The 16,154-nt window shown below is 29.4% G+C and overlaps 1 protein-coding gene and 2 long non-coding RNA genes across 3 annotated transcripts; 2 read left to right on the forward strand and 1 right to left on the reverse strand.

The window, feature by feature from the left end:
- Nucleotides 1-1,595: 1,595 nt before the first annotated feature.
- LOC145056734 (uncharacterized) lies at nt 1,596-4,444 on the reverse strand. The gene is made up of 2 exons (XR_013685891.1): nt 3,752-4,444; nt 1,596-1,843 (listed from the first exon to the last, which is right to left on the reverse strand). It is a non-coding gene; the product is annotated as an uncharacterized LOC145056734 (long non-coding RNA).
- Nucleotides 4,445-7,814: 3,370 nt separating this feature from the next.
- LOC145058436 (uncharacterized) lies at nt 7,815-10,091 on the forward strand. The gene is made up of 2 exons (XR_013686391.1): nt 7,815-8,019; nt 9,861-10,091. It is a non-coding gene; the product is annotated as an uncharacterized LOC145058436 (long non-coding RNA).
- Nucleotides 10,092-11,512: 1,421 nt separating this feature from the next.
- PDK (pyruvate dehydrogenase kinase) lies at nt 11,513-14,669 on the forward strand. Its single transcript, XM_079004458.1, has 6 exons — nt 11,513-11,902; nt 12,460-12,718; nt 12,810-12,990; nt 13,075-13,222; nt 13,803-14,016; nt 14,305-14,669. Exons 1-6 carry the CDS (start codon nt 11,654-11,656, stop codon nt 14,361-14,363), a joined length of 1,110 nt encoding a protein of 369 aa, XP_078860584.1. The 5' UTR covers nt 11,513-11,653; the 3' UTR covers nt 14,364-14,669.
- Nucleotides 14,670-16,154: the final 1,485 nt, after the last annotated feature.

Here is a 16,154-nt window from a genome sequence, read left to right on the forward strand (position 1 = left end):
TGCAACGTTCATGAGTGCTTATGAATATGATTTGAGCATTGGATTAAACCCTCGTTCACTTGGATCACTTCATGGATTTTATCACGAGTGATTGGTGATACGATAATATCTTATATTCTTGAAACCGAGATGTGTGAGTTGTATCTTGCGAGTCGGTTGCATATTGATAATATGTAAACGCACCAGTAACTTGGTGTTATAAAACATATTGTTGTGTGTGATTCGGTAAGTGAGTGCAAGCGAGCATTGAGTCAAAGTTTATCCGTTCCTTTTATCCAAGGTAGGATAAAAGCGATATCTGTGGGCCCCTCGATGATTTAGTAATGGCACCTAAGTGCTTGGCCAAGCCGGGACTAAATTGATGTGTTTAATTGTAGTCTGTTGTCAGTCATCATAAATCTGAATTCGGGAAACAACACATAGACAGAGAGAATGATTTAGATCCATGTATCAGTCTATACGATATCTAGAATGAGGGAATATATGATCCCTTATCTAAAGGACACGCGTATCTGATAAGATCAGAGCCGCTTTAGAAAACTACCATTGCAGATCAGGATCTGAAGTCATACGCAAAATAGTTATTAGACTTATCTAAGTGGGAGATTGTTGGATTAGTGTCTAAGTCCATAACTATTTTGGTATGTACTTGACCCGATGGTGCATGGTCCTATTGGGTTGCCTTCACCAAAGCAACTTGATAGGATGAATAATGGAGAGAAAGGATTAAATATGATTTATTAATATATTATGAGAATAATATATTAAAGGAGAAGTCATATTGTTTAATTAATATTAGTCAAGAATTAATAAGAATTAAGTTTGTGACTAAAAGAGATTAATTAAACTTAAGGGACTAAAACTGTCAATTGTATGATAGTTGAATATTGAGCTAATGGACTCCATATTAAAGGGGTGGACGAATTCTATAGGGAAACCCATTAGAAATCGTCCAAGGCCTTTAAAGGAATGAGCCCATAGGTTGCTTAGGGCCTAAGCATCCAAATTAAGGTTTCCTTGTTAGATAACCCTAATAGCCTCACTATTTAAAGAACCCTTATGGCTCAAAAACGTGGTGAACTAATTGATTAGGGTTTCCACACTTTTTGGGCAGCCTCCTTCTCTTCTCTTCTTCATCCTCTTGCTCTTGGTGTTTGTGAACCATTAGAGGAGTGACATTTGTGACTCTAAGCTTTCTAAAGTCAATACAAGAAGTATTTGAGATTGTTATTGCTACATAACAATCAAGGTATGATCTAAACCCTAATTCATATGTTATATTTATTATCATATGCTAGATCTAGGGTTTATAGTCTTGGATAACTTGCATGTACAATAGAGAAACCTAGATCCAAACATTAGGGTTTGTATGAGCACATAGGATGTGCTTATGGCTAAAACCCATCATATATATATATATATATATATATATATATATATATATATATATATATATATATATATATATATATATATATATATATATATATAAGGAGTGGTTCAAATGAGAACCACAAAATATTTACATGATACTCTTATAAAACATGTTAAATTTCCTTATTTTTTGCTCTTTTGGTACGAAAAGGGCAAAAATATAATTTTTACAGTCTAATATTTTTATTCATATATGTTCTTATATTTTAACACAAAACTGATATAAAATACAACTTTATACGGTCAATTTACAGTTTAGTGCAAAAACTTCACAACTTAATACAAACTATTTTACAAGAATTCACTAATTCAAAGAAGTCAAAAACACAAACTCTACCACCACCACCATCACCGTACGCTGCCACCAAACACTTGTAGCAACATAGCAACTATTTCTTCCAAATCAGATCTGTAAATAAAATCATGCATTAACAGCTTAAATACTACAGTCACAGCCAAATAAAACCTACTAATTCACCCATCTTGAATTTAATGCAAACTAATTATAAAAACTAATATAGTCTTCTATATTTATACAACACAAAAAATAAATATGTTCACAAACAAATTAAAACAAACATTCATACATAAATCAGTCATATTTTAACACATAAATCATTAAAAATTCACAGCTTAATAAAATCAATTCATAGTTCAGTATATAAAATTCACAGCTTAGTATAAAAAATTAACAGTTTAATGCACAAAAATTATACATTCACAACCATGTTCTCAACTTAAAACTTATAGATATACTTTTAGATCTATAGGCTAGCGCTTCTTTCAAAGTTTATTTTACAAAAAATTTGACAACTTAAATTTTAAATGCTTTATTCAAAATTAGATTAAATGAGATCTACTTTTACCTTATATTTTAGAAGGCTACAAGGAATTATAAAAAATTCACAGCTTAATACAGTCAATTCACAGCTTAATACAGTCAATTCACAGCTTAATATAGTCAATTCACAGTTTAATACAGTTAATTTACAACTTAATAGAATCAAATCATGGTTTAATACAAAAATCACAACTTAATATAATAATTTCAAATTTTAATACGAAAAAATTATACTTCACAATGGTATTCTCAAGTTAAAACTTACATTTTAAGACTTTAATTCACAATTTAATAAAGTAGTTTAGGTCTCTCGTTCATGATATTTACAACTTCAAAAAAAATCGATTTTTTTGAAGCATTTCATCAAATATCTTGTATGCACCAAACAAATTCACAGTTTAATAGAGCATTTTAGGACTCTCATTCACAGTTTAAAAAAATAGTTTAGTACTCTCTTTTATAGTACTCACAACTTAAAAATATATTAATTCACTCATTTATAATTAAAACTTATTTTAAGAGAACTAAACAATAGTTGAAACATTAAAACATCACAAATCACAACTTAAATTTAAATTCATATTCTTTAAAAAAAAAACTAACATAATAACATATATTTTATATTGAATTCACAGCATAACAACCATAAAAGTGATAAAACATAAACTTTGAAGAACATTTTATGCAAATATTATAGCAATTAATAAAACAAACTTGGATTCACAACTTAATAACAGTTAAAACTAAGATTAAAAAAACAAACAATAAATGAGAGATTAAAATACTAAATTCACAACTTAACAAAAGAAAAAACAATCAAAATAAAAATATGTTTTTTTATCACAAAGATTAAAGACATAGCAAAACTTTTAGAACAAAAGACTTATATTATAATATAATGATATATTATAACATAAACTTTCAATAACATTTTATACAAATATTATAATAAATAATAAAACAAAATTCATAACTTAATAATAGTTAAAACTAATATTAAAAAACAAACAATAAATAAGAGGTTAAAATAAGAAAAATGATCAAATTAAATCTATGTTTCTTATCACAAAAATTAAAGACATAGCAAGATTTTTAGAATAAAAGGTTTATATTATAATATAATGATATATTTTCAAAAAAATCAAACTCAAAAGATATATAACTAATAGTTCGAAATTTTAAATTTGAAAATCATATTTATGTATAATACTTTTTTTAATCTCATATTTCCAAACATCAAAACAAAAACATATATATGAATAATAAAAGAGAATAAGTAATTTAAATGTTTTGTATTAAATCTGTATTATAGCATAAAAAATTCACACAAAATCAAATCTGATCAAATCTGAAGTCATATTACCTTATTTGAGTGAAACTCCACTTGATTTACATAAGGAATCAATGAAGACAATGAATAAGTAATCTATCTTAACATAGAAACGACATAGATGTTGGGGAAGGAACCGATCTTACCATAGGTTGCGACAACTAAATGTCTTCGGTGGTTAGAGATGTAGAAAGTAGCTAGAGGTGGTCGAGTTGAAGCAGATGTGCTGGAGGCGAATGTGGTGGAAATCCGAAGCTCACCGAAGTTGTAGATCTGGAGATAGGAGGTCTTCAATGTTAAAGCACCGAAGATCAAAGAGAAAGGTGGCGTTAGAGATGCATAAAGTATCTAGAGGTGGTCGAGTTGAAGCAGATATGGAGGAGGCAAATGTGGTGGATCTCTGAAGCTCATCAAAGTTGTAGATTCCGAGAACGGAGGTCGTCGGTATTAGAGCAACGGAGATCAAAGAGAAAGGCGACGTTTTCAGATGTATTGATGAGTTCAGCGGCAATGGTGGCGATAATTGTTACAGATCTGGAGGTCGGTAGCATCGATTGTTACAAATCTAGAGGTGGTTTGATGTCGTTGTCAACAAAGGTTCACCAAAGAAGCGAAGAAGGAGAGGTCGTTGGAGAACATATGGCTGGCGTCTGGAACGGAAATGGTGGTGGCGACGGCGGCAAACAGTGGTCGTTGTCGTAGGGTTTATATGTTCTTGAAGATCAGAAGATGAGATAATTTAAGAACTGATGAATTTTTACCAGAGAAATAATTCTCTTATTACTTTATTCTTACTTTACTGCACTTCTACTTTATTGCACTGTGTTAGTAGATGTAAAGCAAATGGGACCACTAATTTTGTATAAAATAAAAAACAAAAAGATTGAATAAGTTATTCAAATTTACATAATTTATGATTTTAATAAATAAACGTGATAATATGGATAAGATGGATGATTTTTTTTTTGTTGTATTGTTAACGTTAGATTTACAAAAATATCTTTAATCAAAATGGTTGTTAGAGTTCTTAACTTTTAGTGGTTCTCATTTGAACATTTACCTATATATATATATATATATATATATATATATATATATATATATATATATATATATATATATATATATATATATATATATAGAGAGAGAGAGAGAGAGAGAGAAAAAAAAAGAGAGGTTCATTTGAGACCATGCTAATTTTGTGAGACATGGGGACGCGATCCTAGCCACTCATCTTGGAGATCAAAAAAATTATCAATTGCAAAATAAAATGAAAAATCCAAAAATCCTTTTTTTAAATATTATTTTCGTTATTTAATTTATCCAAAAAAATTAACCGTTTTTTCGAAATATGAGTAAATATTCTAATAGAATATTACACTGTAAATAATCAAATCAAAATTTTAGAATGTTAGAATATTCTGATATTCTACTAAAATTGATATATATGCTAAAATATTTTAATATTCTACTTGAATTGTTAGATTTGTTAGAATATTCTAATATTCTATTAGAAAATTTTTGAATATTTATAGTTTAATATTTTAGTAGAATGTTCTAACATTCTAAAAATTTGATTTGAAAACGTAATTTAAAAAAAATTGGATAAAATAAATGACGAAAATAATATTTAAAAAAAATTCAAAAATTTTCATTTATTTTGCATTTTAAAAATATTTTTTTTTATCTCCAAAATGAACGGCTAGGATTGCATCCCCACGTCTAACAAAATATGATGGTCTCACATGAACATAACCCTATATATATATATATATATATATATATATATATATATATATATATATATATATATATATATATATATATATAGAGAGAGAGAGAGAGAGAGAGAAGATCAATAGAGAACTAAATTAAGGGAGATAACCAACAAACTTTTATCTACAATGAATTTAGTTACCAAATGTCACGAATGCATGTTAATACATATATCTAAGAAAACTATAAAAAAAATTATATGCTTGTATATATGCATATTTTTTTTTGAAAATATAAATATGCATTAAAAATGTATTTTTTTGAAAAAATCTTTTTTAAATCTTATTTTCGAAATATAAGGAATATTTTAATATATTTTATTTTCTTTTAAATGTTTTTTAATTTTTTAATTTTTTTAATATATATTTTTTTAATTTTTTTAATTTACGAAAGTATTCCTTCAATTTCGGAATTAATATTTGAAAAAAGAATTTTTCACAAAAATACATTTTTAATGCATATTCATATTTTTGTGTATATGCATATTTTTTAAAGCATATGCGTACGCACATGCACATTAAAAAGACATTTTTAATGCATCTAGATGTATATTCATATGCATGTCATATGGATATCATGTGGTCACAAATTCATAAGCCAAGACATGTGTATTTCCCTCAATATAGTAACCACACAACTCAACAAAGTTGTCATGAGTGTTGAAACCATTGAAACCTAGAATCGAAAGACAAACATTATTCGTAAAGAGGAATGCAAGAAATAACAATATACTTTCATCTAACACTGATTATGTAAAATTTTCAATGTACAATGTTGTTATAGTAAGAAATGAAAATAGAAAAGGATATTCTAAGCATATAAGTTGACTTTACCTGAGAAATTGAGGGAAAAAACCAACAAACTTTTTATCTACAATGAATTTAGTTACCAAATTTCACAAATGCATGTTAATACATATATCTAATAAGACTACACAAAAATTAGAAATCAAAAAATTATATGCTTGTATATGCATTTTTTTTGAAAATATAAATATGCATTAAAAATGCATTTTTTTTAAAAAAATCTTTTTTAAATCTTATTTTTGAAATATAAGGAATATTTTAATATATTTGATTTTTTTAATGTTTTTTTTTAATTTTTTCAATATTTATAATTTTTTTTAATCTACGAAAATATTCCTTAAATTTCGAAATTAATATTTGAAAAAAGAATTTTTCACAAAAATGCATTTTAATGCATATTCATATTTTTTGTGTATATGTATATTTTTAAAAAAACATATGTGTATGCATATGCACATTTAAAAAAAAACATTTTCAATGCATCTATATGTATATTCATTTGGATATCACATGGTTGCAAATTCATAAGCCAAGACATGTGTATTTCCCTTAATATAGTAACCACACAACTCAACAAAGTAGTCATGCTTGAGTGTTGAAACCATTGAAACCTTGAATCAAAAGACAAACCTTATTTATAAAGAGGACTGCAAGAAATAACAATATACTTTCATCTAACACTGATTATGTAGATTTTTCAATGTACAATGTTGTCATAGTAAGAAATGAAAATAGAAAAGTATATTCTAAGCAAATAAGTTGACTTTACCTGAGTCAAAAACTATGAATTTGATTTAACCTCTGGAGAAACCATCAGGTTTTTAACAACAACACTTTTTCTATTTTTTAAGTTTGCAAAAGAAACCCTTCTATATGTATTTTCACCAATCAATTCCCAGTTTTTTCTTTCAATTCATCGAGTGAAAGTGAAAGCACTGTTTTTTGAGCTTCATATTTGACAGGAGGTGGTAATTGTTAGATTACATATCCATGCTAAAAAATGAAATAGATTCAATAGCAATTTTCAATCATATTTTACGACACTTCCAATCATAAGAAATCAAGTCAAAATAAATTTGTATCCAACAATTCATCTTTTCCTCATATATTACATCAGTGGTATATAAATCAACATCCATCTTGAACTGGATTCTCCAATGAATTTAGTTACCAAATTTCACTTGTACATGTTAATACATATATCTAAGAGGGTTACCAAAAAATTGATAAAAAATATGAACTTTTTTTGAAAATATATATTTGCACAAAAAAATGTGAATATGCATTAAAAATGTATTTTTGATTTTTTTAAATCTTAATTTTGAAATATAAAGTATATTTTCACTTATTTGAAAAAAGAATATTTATTTTTATTTTTTAAAATCAGCAAAGATATTCCTTATATTTCGAATCAATATTTTAAGAAAATTCCAGAAAATGCATTTTTAATGCATATTCATATTTTTTTTGTGTATATGCATATTTTTAAAAAAACATGTACGTATGCACATGCATACTTTTAAAAAACATTTTTTATGCTTCTATATGTATGCATAAGAATAAACATATACAAATACATATGGATAAATATATGTATATGCATATGCATATGAAAGAAATTCCCACTCTTGAACGTCGCCTTTTACCAAAACATCGACTCAATCCTTCCCGACCGTCACATCCATTCTAACGTTGATGGTAGTCCATCGCATCCTTAAAACCCTAATTAAGAGCGCAACAACAAATTCGCCACTTTCTTCACCGCAAAGACTTCCAAATCGAAATTAAAGAAGAACGATCATCTGCCATGACTGTCTTTGTCTTTTCCGCAAGTACATTATCAGGAATCCTAATTTCATTCTTTTTCTATCAGTTACAGTTACTCCAATCGAAGGATTTCTTTTCCCCGTTTAGGTTTCATTTAACAATTTCATGACCCAAATCTTCATCTCATCTTCTATAAACGATTTGCTAATCATGTTATGAAAATCGTAATATCCAATTTCCATGAAGTCCGGTGTTGTTTGCGTCCAGTGTGTGCAAAAAAGAGATTATGTTCAAATTAAAAAACAAACATCCAAACGCCCTTCACTTGCAAATCGTATTTCATGTTGATGCCTTTGTGATTTTTCAATATACAATTCAGTCAACCGATGTAGACAACAAATTATTTTCAAATTAAAAAAACCCAAAAATTGAAATTAAAATGCTTTAAACGATTGGTTTTCTAATGTATGAATCATATGGTTTGATGGAATTAGACGTCAACAACTTTGCATCGTTACTTTTTATTTTGATTATACATAACTATTATCATGTTGTGATGGTAAAACTTTAATTTATTGTATTAGGTTTGTTAGTTAGTTTAGTAAGATTAGAAATGTATAACCGTACTTAGCAAGGTGATTTTGATTAATTTATATCAAATTTACCATGATTCCGTTTACTTAAGACATTAGTTTCTAACTTTTGGATTTGAAATATGTTTGCCAACACAACATCAAGATTCATTTAGGAACAAATGTAGCATAAATTTTTTTAATGATTTAGTTGGTGAGTGGATGGGGCATTAACTACTTCTGAACTATAAATTAGACATATATGTAATTTTTGAATGCATGAATATTCCATTAGAAAAAAGCACTTGCATTTAGTAACAACTAAAGCACTAAACAGTGGAACAACCCATTATTTAGTTCACACTTGCATTTAAGTATAACCAATTTTTATCTTAATCAAAATTGAAATCTTAATTTTTTTGTCTACTCTGATCAACTAACTATTTGTAAGGAACCAGTTCTTCAACTACTCATATGAAGCAGATTGTCATTTGTGAAAAAGATTCAATAAAAAAATATAGCAATTTCTTTCCTATGTTACTATGTTTGTCATTTGTGAATACAACCTGTTGTTGAAAACTTTAAGTTTGCTTATTTTGACAAATATTTGATGCTTCAACTTAGTAGATAACACTTCATTGTTATATTCTATAATGAAAATTGCAAACATCATGATCCAATATAAATTTCAATACTTCTCTAACCTAATGTGTTTGCAACCCTTAGATTTTCTATTAATATGATCATATATGGGGTATAAAATCTTCATGATAATGCAAAAACCGAGTTGCTCTAGGCAAGAATTAAATATAAGCATCGGTATATCCACTTATATTTAAATGGTGGTGTATAAATTTGTTATTATTCAATTACTTTTTATTGGTTCGAATTGTTCCTTCCTATAGTTGACAAAGACTTTTCTGTTTATTACACAGCCTAAAAGGAGACTGATAAAATGTAAACATAAATCCAACTATGCCAACTAACAAGTATGATGCAATTACTTTTTTCAATTCTTATTGCAATCATAATCACTTCGTTAGTTGACCTCATCAATTTTTTTTTTATTGGACTGGATTTGGACTTGTTGTACAAGTGTGCAACCAACAATATACATTTGATTTATAAGTCAATTATCACAAAATACCTTCTCGAATCCTCTTTCTTATGCACAACGTCTGATCTCACTATTTAAAGACACTAACTTATACTTGAAAGTGAAGGGATTTTAAAAAGAATATGACATAATTATGTGAATTTAAATGCTATAATTTCTAACAAGTTCACAATTTACTATCATCATCATTTTGAATATCATTATTGGATGTCAACAGCCAGCTAATTATTACGCAGGAATAGCCACAGATGTGGGTTGTTCCCTAGATTCTCGATGCCTTTCGTGATTACGTTGGGGGTTTATATGATTGCTTATGTTTGAGTTTTGTTGTTGTTTCGTGATTATTCTTCAATTAATTTGTCCATCATTCTTAACATGTTGACTGCTTGTTACAAAACATTCTGTTGAGTTGCTTACTTGGATTATAGATATCAGATTTTGATGGTAAGCTTCTTGTACATGTGTTGTTGCTAAATGGAATGTAAATATCATTGTTTTTATGCAGAATATTATCTTCGTTTTTAAGATTTCGTTATGGTTGGGACAACAAAGAATGTCCATTTGCACATAACATTATCTCTTTGGTTCAGTATATGCAAAATATTTGTAAATCAGAAAGGATATTTTTGTCTTTTTGGGAAAAATATATTCTTGGATTATCTGATGTAGTAGGTAGAATTCATTTTTAACTTATTTGCTCTAACCTACAACAAGGTTAACGTTTAACCTTTTAAAAATGTAATAAACATTGAAAAATTGAGGGGTATATGATAAATGTATATTTAGTTTAATAGTTATCAATTTATTATGTTTTCATTTCTCTTTGTATAGCATTTTAGTGGTTTTCTACAATAGCAGGCTCTTTATTTTTGGATCATCTAAATCTAAAACGAAGATTTATAATAGAAATATTCAACAACATCGACAAAAAAGAAATAAATAAACATGCATTTTTGTTCCCATTTTGAAATATCATATTTTTAGAGGTCAACTTATGTCCCAAAAATAATTAAACTTATGAATTTAATGTCCGTTAAATATATAATATATTTTACCAACAAACGTAGTAATATTGTGTAACTTCAAGAATTAAGAACACAATTTTATTTATTTGAGTTTTATGGCATCCAAATTTCAATAAAACTTTATGTGTCTGGGTATCTGCAAAAAAGATAAAAATCGAACGCTACATTCCCCTATGGGATATATTGTTTTTGAAGTATTCACTATGTTGAGATCATGATATTGCACTTTGAAAAAATATCCGGTTATAACATTCTACCTTATTTTTAAAATACCCTAATTGCCCTTCATGGGTCGTGCTTAGCACGGCCTCGAATGTTACCTAGTATATATATATATATATATATATATATATATATATATATATATATATATATATATATATATTTGTTTTCGTAGCAAAACCGTGGAAACACAGTCAAAGGGTCAAGAAATCGTAATCCAAATATCTTGAAATCGCACTCAAACGGTCAGAAATCGTATTTAAAAGAGGTTAAATATCAGAACAAGAAGAAAAAAAAGAAAAAAAAAAAAAAAAAAAAAAGGCTAAATATCCTATGAAAAAAATTCCTTTAAAAATCACAAATGGACTTGTCCAACAGCCCAATAAGGATTAATTGGCGATTTCAAAGGTTGTTGGGTCTTTCTTTTTTAAAGTTGTTGAGGTCTTTTTTTAAGAACTTTTAAGACTAAAATTATAGTTTTAGTCTTAAGAAAATAGATACCCCGTAGTTTCTAATTCTATATACTATTTTAACAAGAATTACTGCTAAATAGTCACATTGTTTAGACCCATTTTTGGGAATATTTGTATGAAGCCTAAATACCTCCGACTTCCAGGAAGATAACGCCAACGCAATCCTCTCGTTCTCAAACAAAACTTTATGCGAAGCATCATAATTCATTGGTATGGGGTGTGAGTGTGTCTGATCGTGATATGTCAGTTTCCCCTTGTGGACTACGCTGCTCCTCAAATTCCACACAGCCATGGCCGCCAAGAAGCTATACGATTCCTTCTCCAAGTCTCTGATCGACGAGGTGCACCGATGGGGTGCTATGAAACAGAACGGCGTCAGCCTCCGTTACATGTTGGAGTTCGGCTCCAAATTCAGTGAACGTAATCTCCTCCTTGGTGCTCAATTTCTTCACAAGGAGCTCCCCATAAGGATTGCTAGGCGCGCCATTGAGCTCGAGTCTCTTCCATATGGCTTATCCGAAAAGCCTGCTATCCTCAAAGTATGTTATAACCCCATTTCTTTTCCTTTCCAATAATACGATTTTAGGTTTTCTTTCTTGATAATTTCACTTCTCTCACTTTGATTTCCGATAACTGGCCCTATTTTTGTTATCTGGGTTATTGGAGTGTTATATTGTTGTCAATTGAGGGAGATTTTCTTCAAAGAGGAAACATTCGGTTTCTTGGTGACATAATTAGGCCATAGTTACTTCATAGATTACGTGATCTGCAAATTGGGTGTTGTTCAAATTCTTCAAATTCCATTGTGTGTGTATATTCCTTGATGCTTGTTGAATTGATGGTGATAAAGCTACTTTTAACTTCAAATTTCATCTGAATTACTCCAATTTCATCATATTTCATGATCACATTAAACTTCTTAATGATTATCGCAAATTAGGGATCTGGTTCTTGTAAGAATTGAGAAATAACTACTACCTTATCCATTTGCTTTGTAGAACTTCACCATTCTTTTCCTTCAACTACGTTTTATACTCTTGATTCCTGTAAGAATTCAAAATTTAATAATTGATTCCATCTGTTTGCGACATGCAAGGTGCGAGATTGGTACCTGGATTCCTTTCGTGACCTTAGATCCTTTCCTGATATCAAAGACATGAACGACGAACAAGACTTCACAAAAATGATTAATTTAATCAAGGTGAGACACAATAACGTTGTCCCTACCATGGCTCTTGGTGTCCAACAGTTGAAGAAAGATCTCAACCCAAAACTTGATTACAAAGACCTCGATGACATTCACCAGTTTCTAGATCGCTTTTACATGTCAAGAATTGGCATTCGTATGCTAATTGGTTAGTATCATAAACTCCATGTGGAATGCGTTATTACTCATTACAAATGTTAAAGTAGTTTTTTTTTGTTTAAAATTTGGTCAAATCTCAGGTCAACATGTAGCACTGCATGAACCAAATCCCCCACCTGATCGTATTGGCTACATACATGCAAAAATGTCTCCAGTAGAAGTAGCAAGGCATGCTAGTGAAGATGCAAGATCTGTTTGTTTACGTGAGTATGGCACTGCACCTGATGTTAAAGTCTATGGTGATCCTGATTTCACATTCCCGTAAGTTGTCATGTGTTTCTTTGAACAATTTGTGAGATTTTGATTTTTGATATCAAATTTCGTGTTATGACATGTTAATGACAGTTATGTCCCTACGCATTTGCATTTGATGGTGTTTGAGTTGGTTAAAAATTCATTGCGTGCTGTTGAAGAGCGATTTATGGATTTGGAAAAACTCGCACCTCCTATTCGGATAATAGTTGCTGATGGGTTGGAAGATGTTACAATTAAGGCATGTTTGGTTTCATGCTTAAGAGTAAAGACCCTGTTTGTTATACAGGGCAAAACATGTTGTACTGTGTTTGGCATGCATTGAATTGATGTCAATGGGATAAAAATTACAACTTTTTGTTTCACCCAGAGAGGTGGGACTGGGACTTTCTATCGATTTCCCGTTTGTGGAAAAAGACGTGAACGCCCTCCTCATTCTCATCATCAAAAACAGCCCTAAAAAGCTTGTTCACTCATATCCAGTCATGTGTGAGGGAGGGTAACAGACGCAGCCGTAGGCTGCGTCTGTTACACTACAGAGGCAGCCTACGGCTGCCTCTGTTGTACTGGATTGGACATAACCGAACAAGATTTCTAGGGCTATTTTTGATGATGAGGATGAGGAGGGCGTTCACGTCTTTTTCCACAAACGGGAAATCGAGAGAGAGTCCTTGTCCCACCTCTCTAGGTGAAACAAAAGGTTGCGATTTTTGTCCCATTGACGTCAGTTCAATGCATGTCAAACACAGTACAAATCTGTCATGTCCTGTGGCAAACAAGCGAAAAATGTATTTTATTTGGAAAATGGATGTGTATGACAGGTGTCTGACGAGGGAGGTGGGATTCCAAGAAGCGGTCTGCCTAAGATATTTACATACCTCTACAGTACGGCAAAAAATCCACTTGATGAGCGATCGGATCTTGGAACTGCAGATATAGCAACAATGGCAGGTTATGGTTATGGGCTTCCTATAAGTCGGTTATATGCTCGGTATTTTGGAGGGGATCTTCAAATCATCTCCATGGAAGGCTACGGTATGTCAAACTACATATCCACTACTTTTACTAAATTATAACTCCTATCATGCTTTTATTCTAGGACTAAATGCAAAAAATACCAACGTACTTTTTTTTAAAAAATTTGTGTATTAGAGTTGGTGCATCTCGCTTTTATTTCTTTTTATTATAGCATTGTAGTTTCTTATTTTTTATTTGCTTCTATTATTTATCATGTATATATGCATAATACAAGAAAGAGTAATCAATCGATCATCCTTTACTTGGAAAGAAAAATAAAATTCTTTCTATATTGTGTTTTTGCAGGAACAGATGCTTATCTTCATTTGTCTCGTTTGGGGGATTCACAAGAACCACTTCCATAATAAGAATAATAATAATAATCGAATTTCTTGAAAGATGTAAATGATTGAAATGCAGATGAAGATAGAAGAGTAGTAGTCATTCAAGATGATGTATCTCTTTCAAACATGTTGCTATTGACTATTCTAGTTATCGAATTTGATCTTCATGAAGATCTTTCTTGTTTCCTTTGTATGTAAGTAGACATCAAATTCCATGAAGCCATGGATGGGTGACCTCTTCTTCTAGCAAGCAAATGTCATTTTTCTATTTATTGTATACAAGACCTCCAACTTAAGAATGAAAATGACATTTATGTCTTTTGCATAGATGAGAGATTGAGATCGAGAGTGGGTATCTATTCCATCTTGTTCAATCATTTTGGATGGGATAAAAAGATTGTAATTTTTTGTCCAATTGATATCAATCACAGATCAGACTAATGGTAGTCACAATTATAGTCACAATCACAAATCAATACAGATTAATGGTAGTCACAATGATAGTCATTATAGTAACAATCACAGATCAATACAGACTAATGATGGTAGTACAAGTTGTTCTGTTCTATCCAGACTAATGATGGTAGTACAAGTTATTCTGTTCTATTCAGTTTTGAAAAATAGAATGTTAGTGGATATATGGATGATTGAATTAGAGTTTTGTCCAGAAAAATCCTATGATATTCATGCTTTTTGTAAATATATTTGTTGTTTTATTTATTTTTCATAGTTTAAGTCCCTTTGATTTCTTGGGACAGGTATTTTTTCTAAAAAATTGTTACAAAATTTGTATACAGTTAAACAGTTTTCACAAATAAGTGTGTCAAATAAATTCAACAACTACATGACAATATCGTGAAAAGTTAATTTCAACTAGCCACCGCAACAATATGTTAAGGGATGATTCGTGCAATAAAATTTTCAAGAGACATTGCTAAAAGTATAATTAATGGTACAATTTCTTTACCGATATTGGTATATTTTAAATATACTAAGTAGATCTTCTTAGTGGTAAAAAGATTACAAATAATTCATATTTGTTTTAGGTGTTTATAAAAAAACAAACTTTAATATAATGAAATGAATAGGGGTGTGGAATTTATATTTGTTTTAGGTGTTTTCTTTCTATATTTAGTTGGAAAGCTTTATATTAAACAAAGAGTAAATTATATTTTTGGTTCGTAAGCTTAGACGACAGTTAAAACGTTTTTGGTATCTTTTTCGAATAAAATGATTGTGTGATTTATTTTTCTTTGGCAAAATTACAAAAATTGTTGGGTTTGTTATTTTCATTAGCTAAGATACAAACCTTTGAAAAAAATAGTAGATTTGGTTTTTTTGAAGTTAGTTTGGTTGTGGATTTTATCTCTATCAAACCTAAAAATACTATTACACATTTTATATATTTATTTTTTATTTTTCATTTTAATAATATTATTATTAAATATAGAAAGAAAACCATGAGTAAACAAATCTAATTTTTGCCAAAACAAGAATATTTTTAGTGGGGTTTAATTTTTTTTTTTGGTGTTATTAAAGTCATATTTGATAAGTGTTGACTGAAAAAGTACTGACCGAGAAATGTCTGTTTGAGTAAAAATTTTAACCGAGTAAAAAACTATATTGTTTGAGTATACATCGAATGTGCTGACTAATGCAAAATGATAATTTTATCATGATGCTATGTATGTTCTATACAATATAATAATAATAATAATAATTTAACCCCCAACTTCTTTCTTAATCAGATCTTGTTGACCAATGCATATGACTAAATTTTGTTTATCAAACACCTTCAATTCATCGAGTTAG

This window comes from Lactuca serriola, chromosome 6 (genome assembly GCF_051521515.1).
Source record: "Lactuca serriola cultivar US96UC23 chromosome 6, Lser_US96UC23_V15, whole genome shotgun sequence".
NCBI lineage: Eukaryota > Viridiplantae > Streptophyta > Magnoliopsida > Asterales > Asteraceae > Lactuca > Lactuca serriola.

Excerpts from the sequence above, each read along its gene's own strand:
- PDK (XM_079004458.1), top strand. The coding sequence starts at position 11,654 with ATGGCCGCCAAGAAGCTATACGATTCCTTCTCCAAGTCTCTGATCGAC. Across the intron at positions 13,223-13,802 it reads TGGAAGATGTTACAATTAAG|GTGTCTGACGAGGGAGGTGG; the intron begins GCATGTTTGGTT and ends TGTGTATGACAG. Across the intron at positions 14,017-14,304 it reads CATCTCCATGGAAGGCTACG|GAACAGATGCTTATCTTCAT; the intron begins GTATGTCAAACT and ends GTGTTTTTGCAG.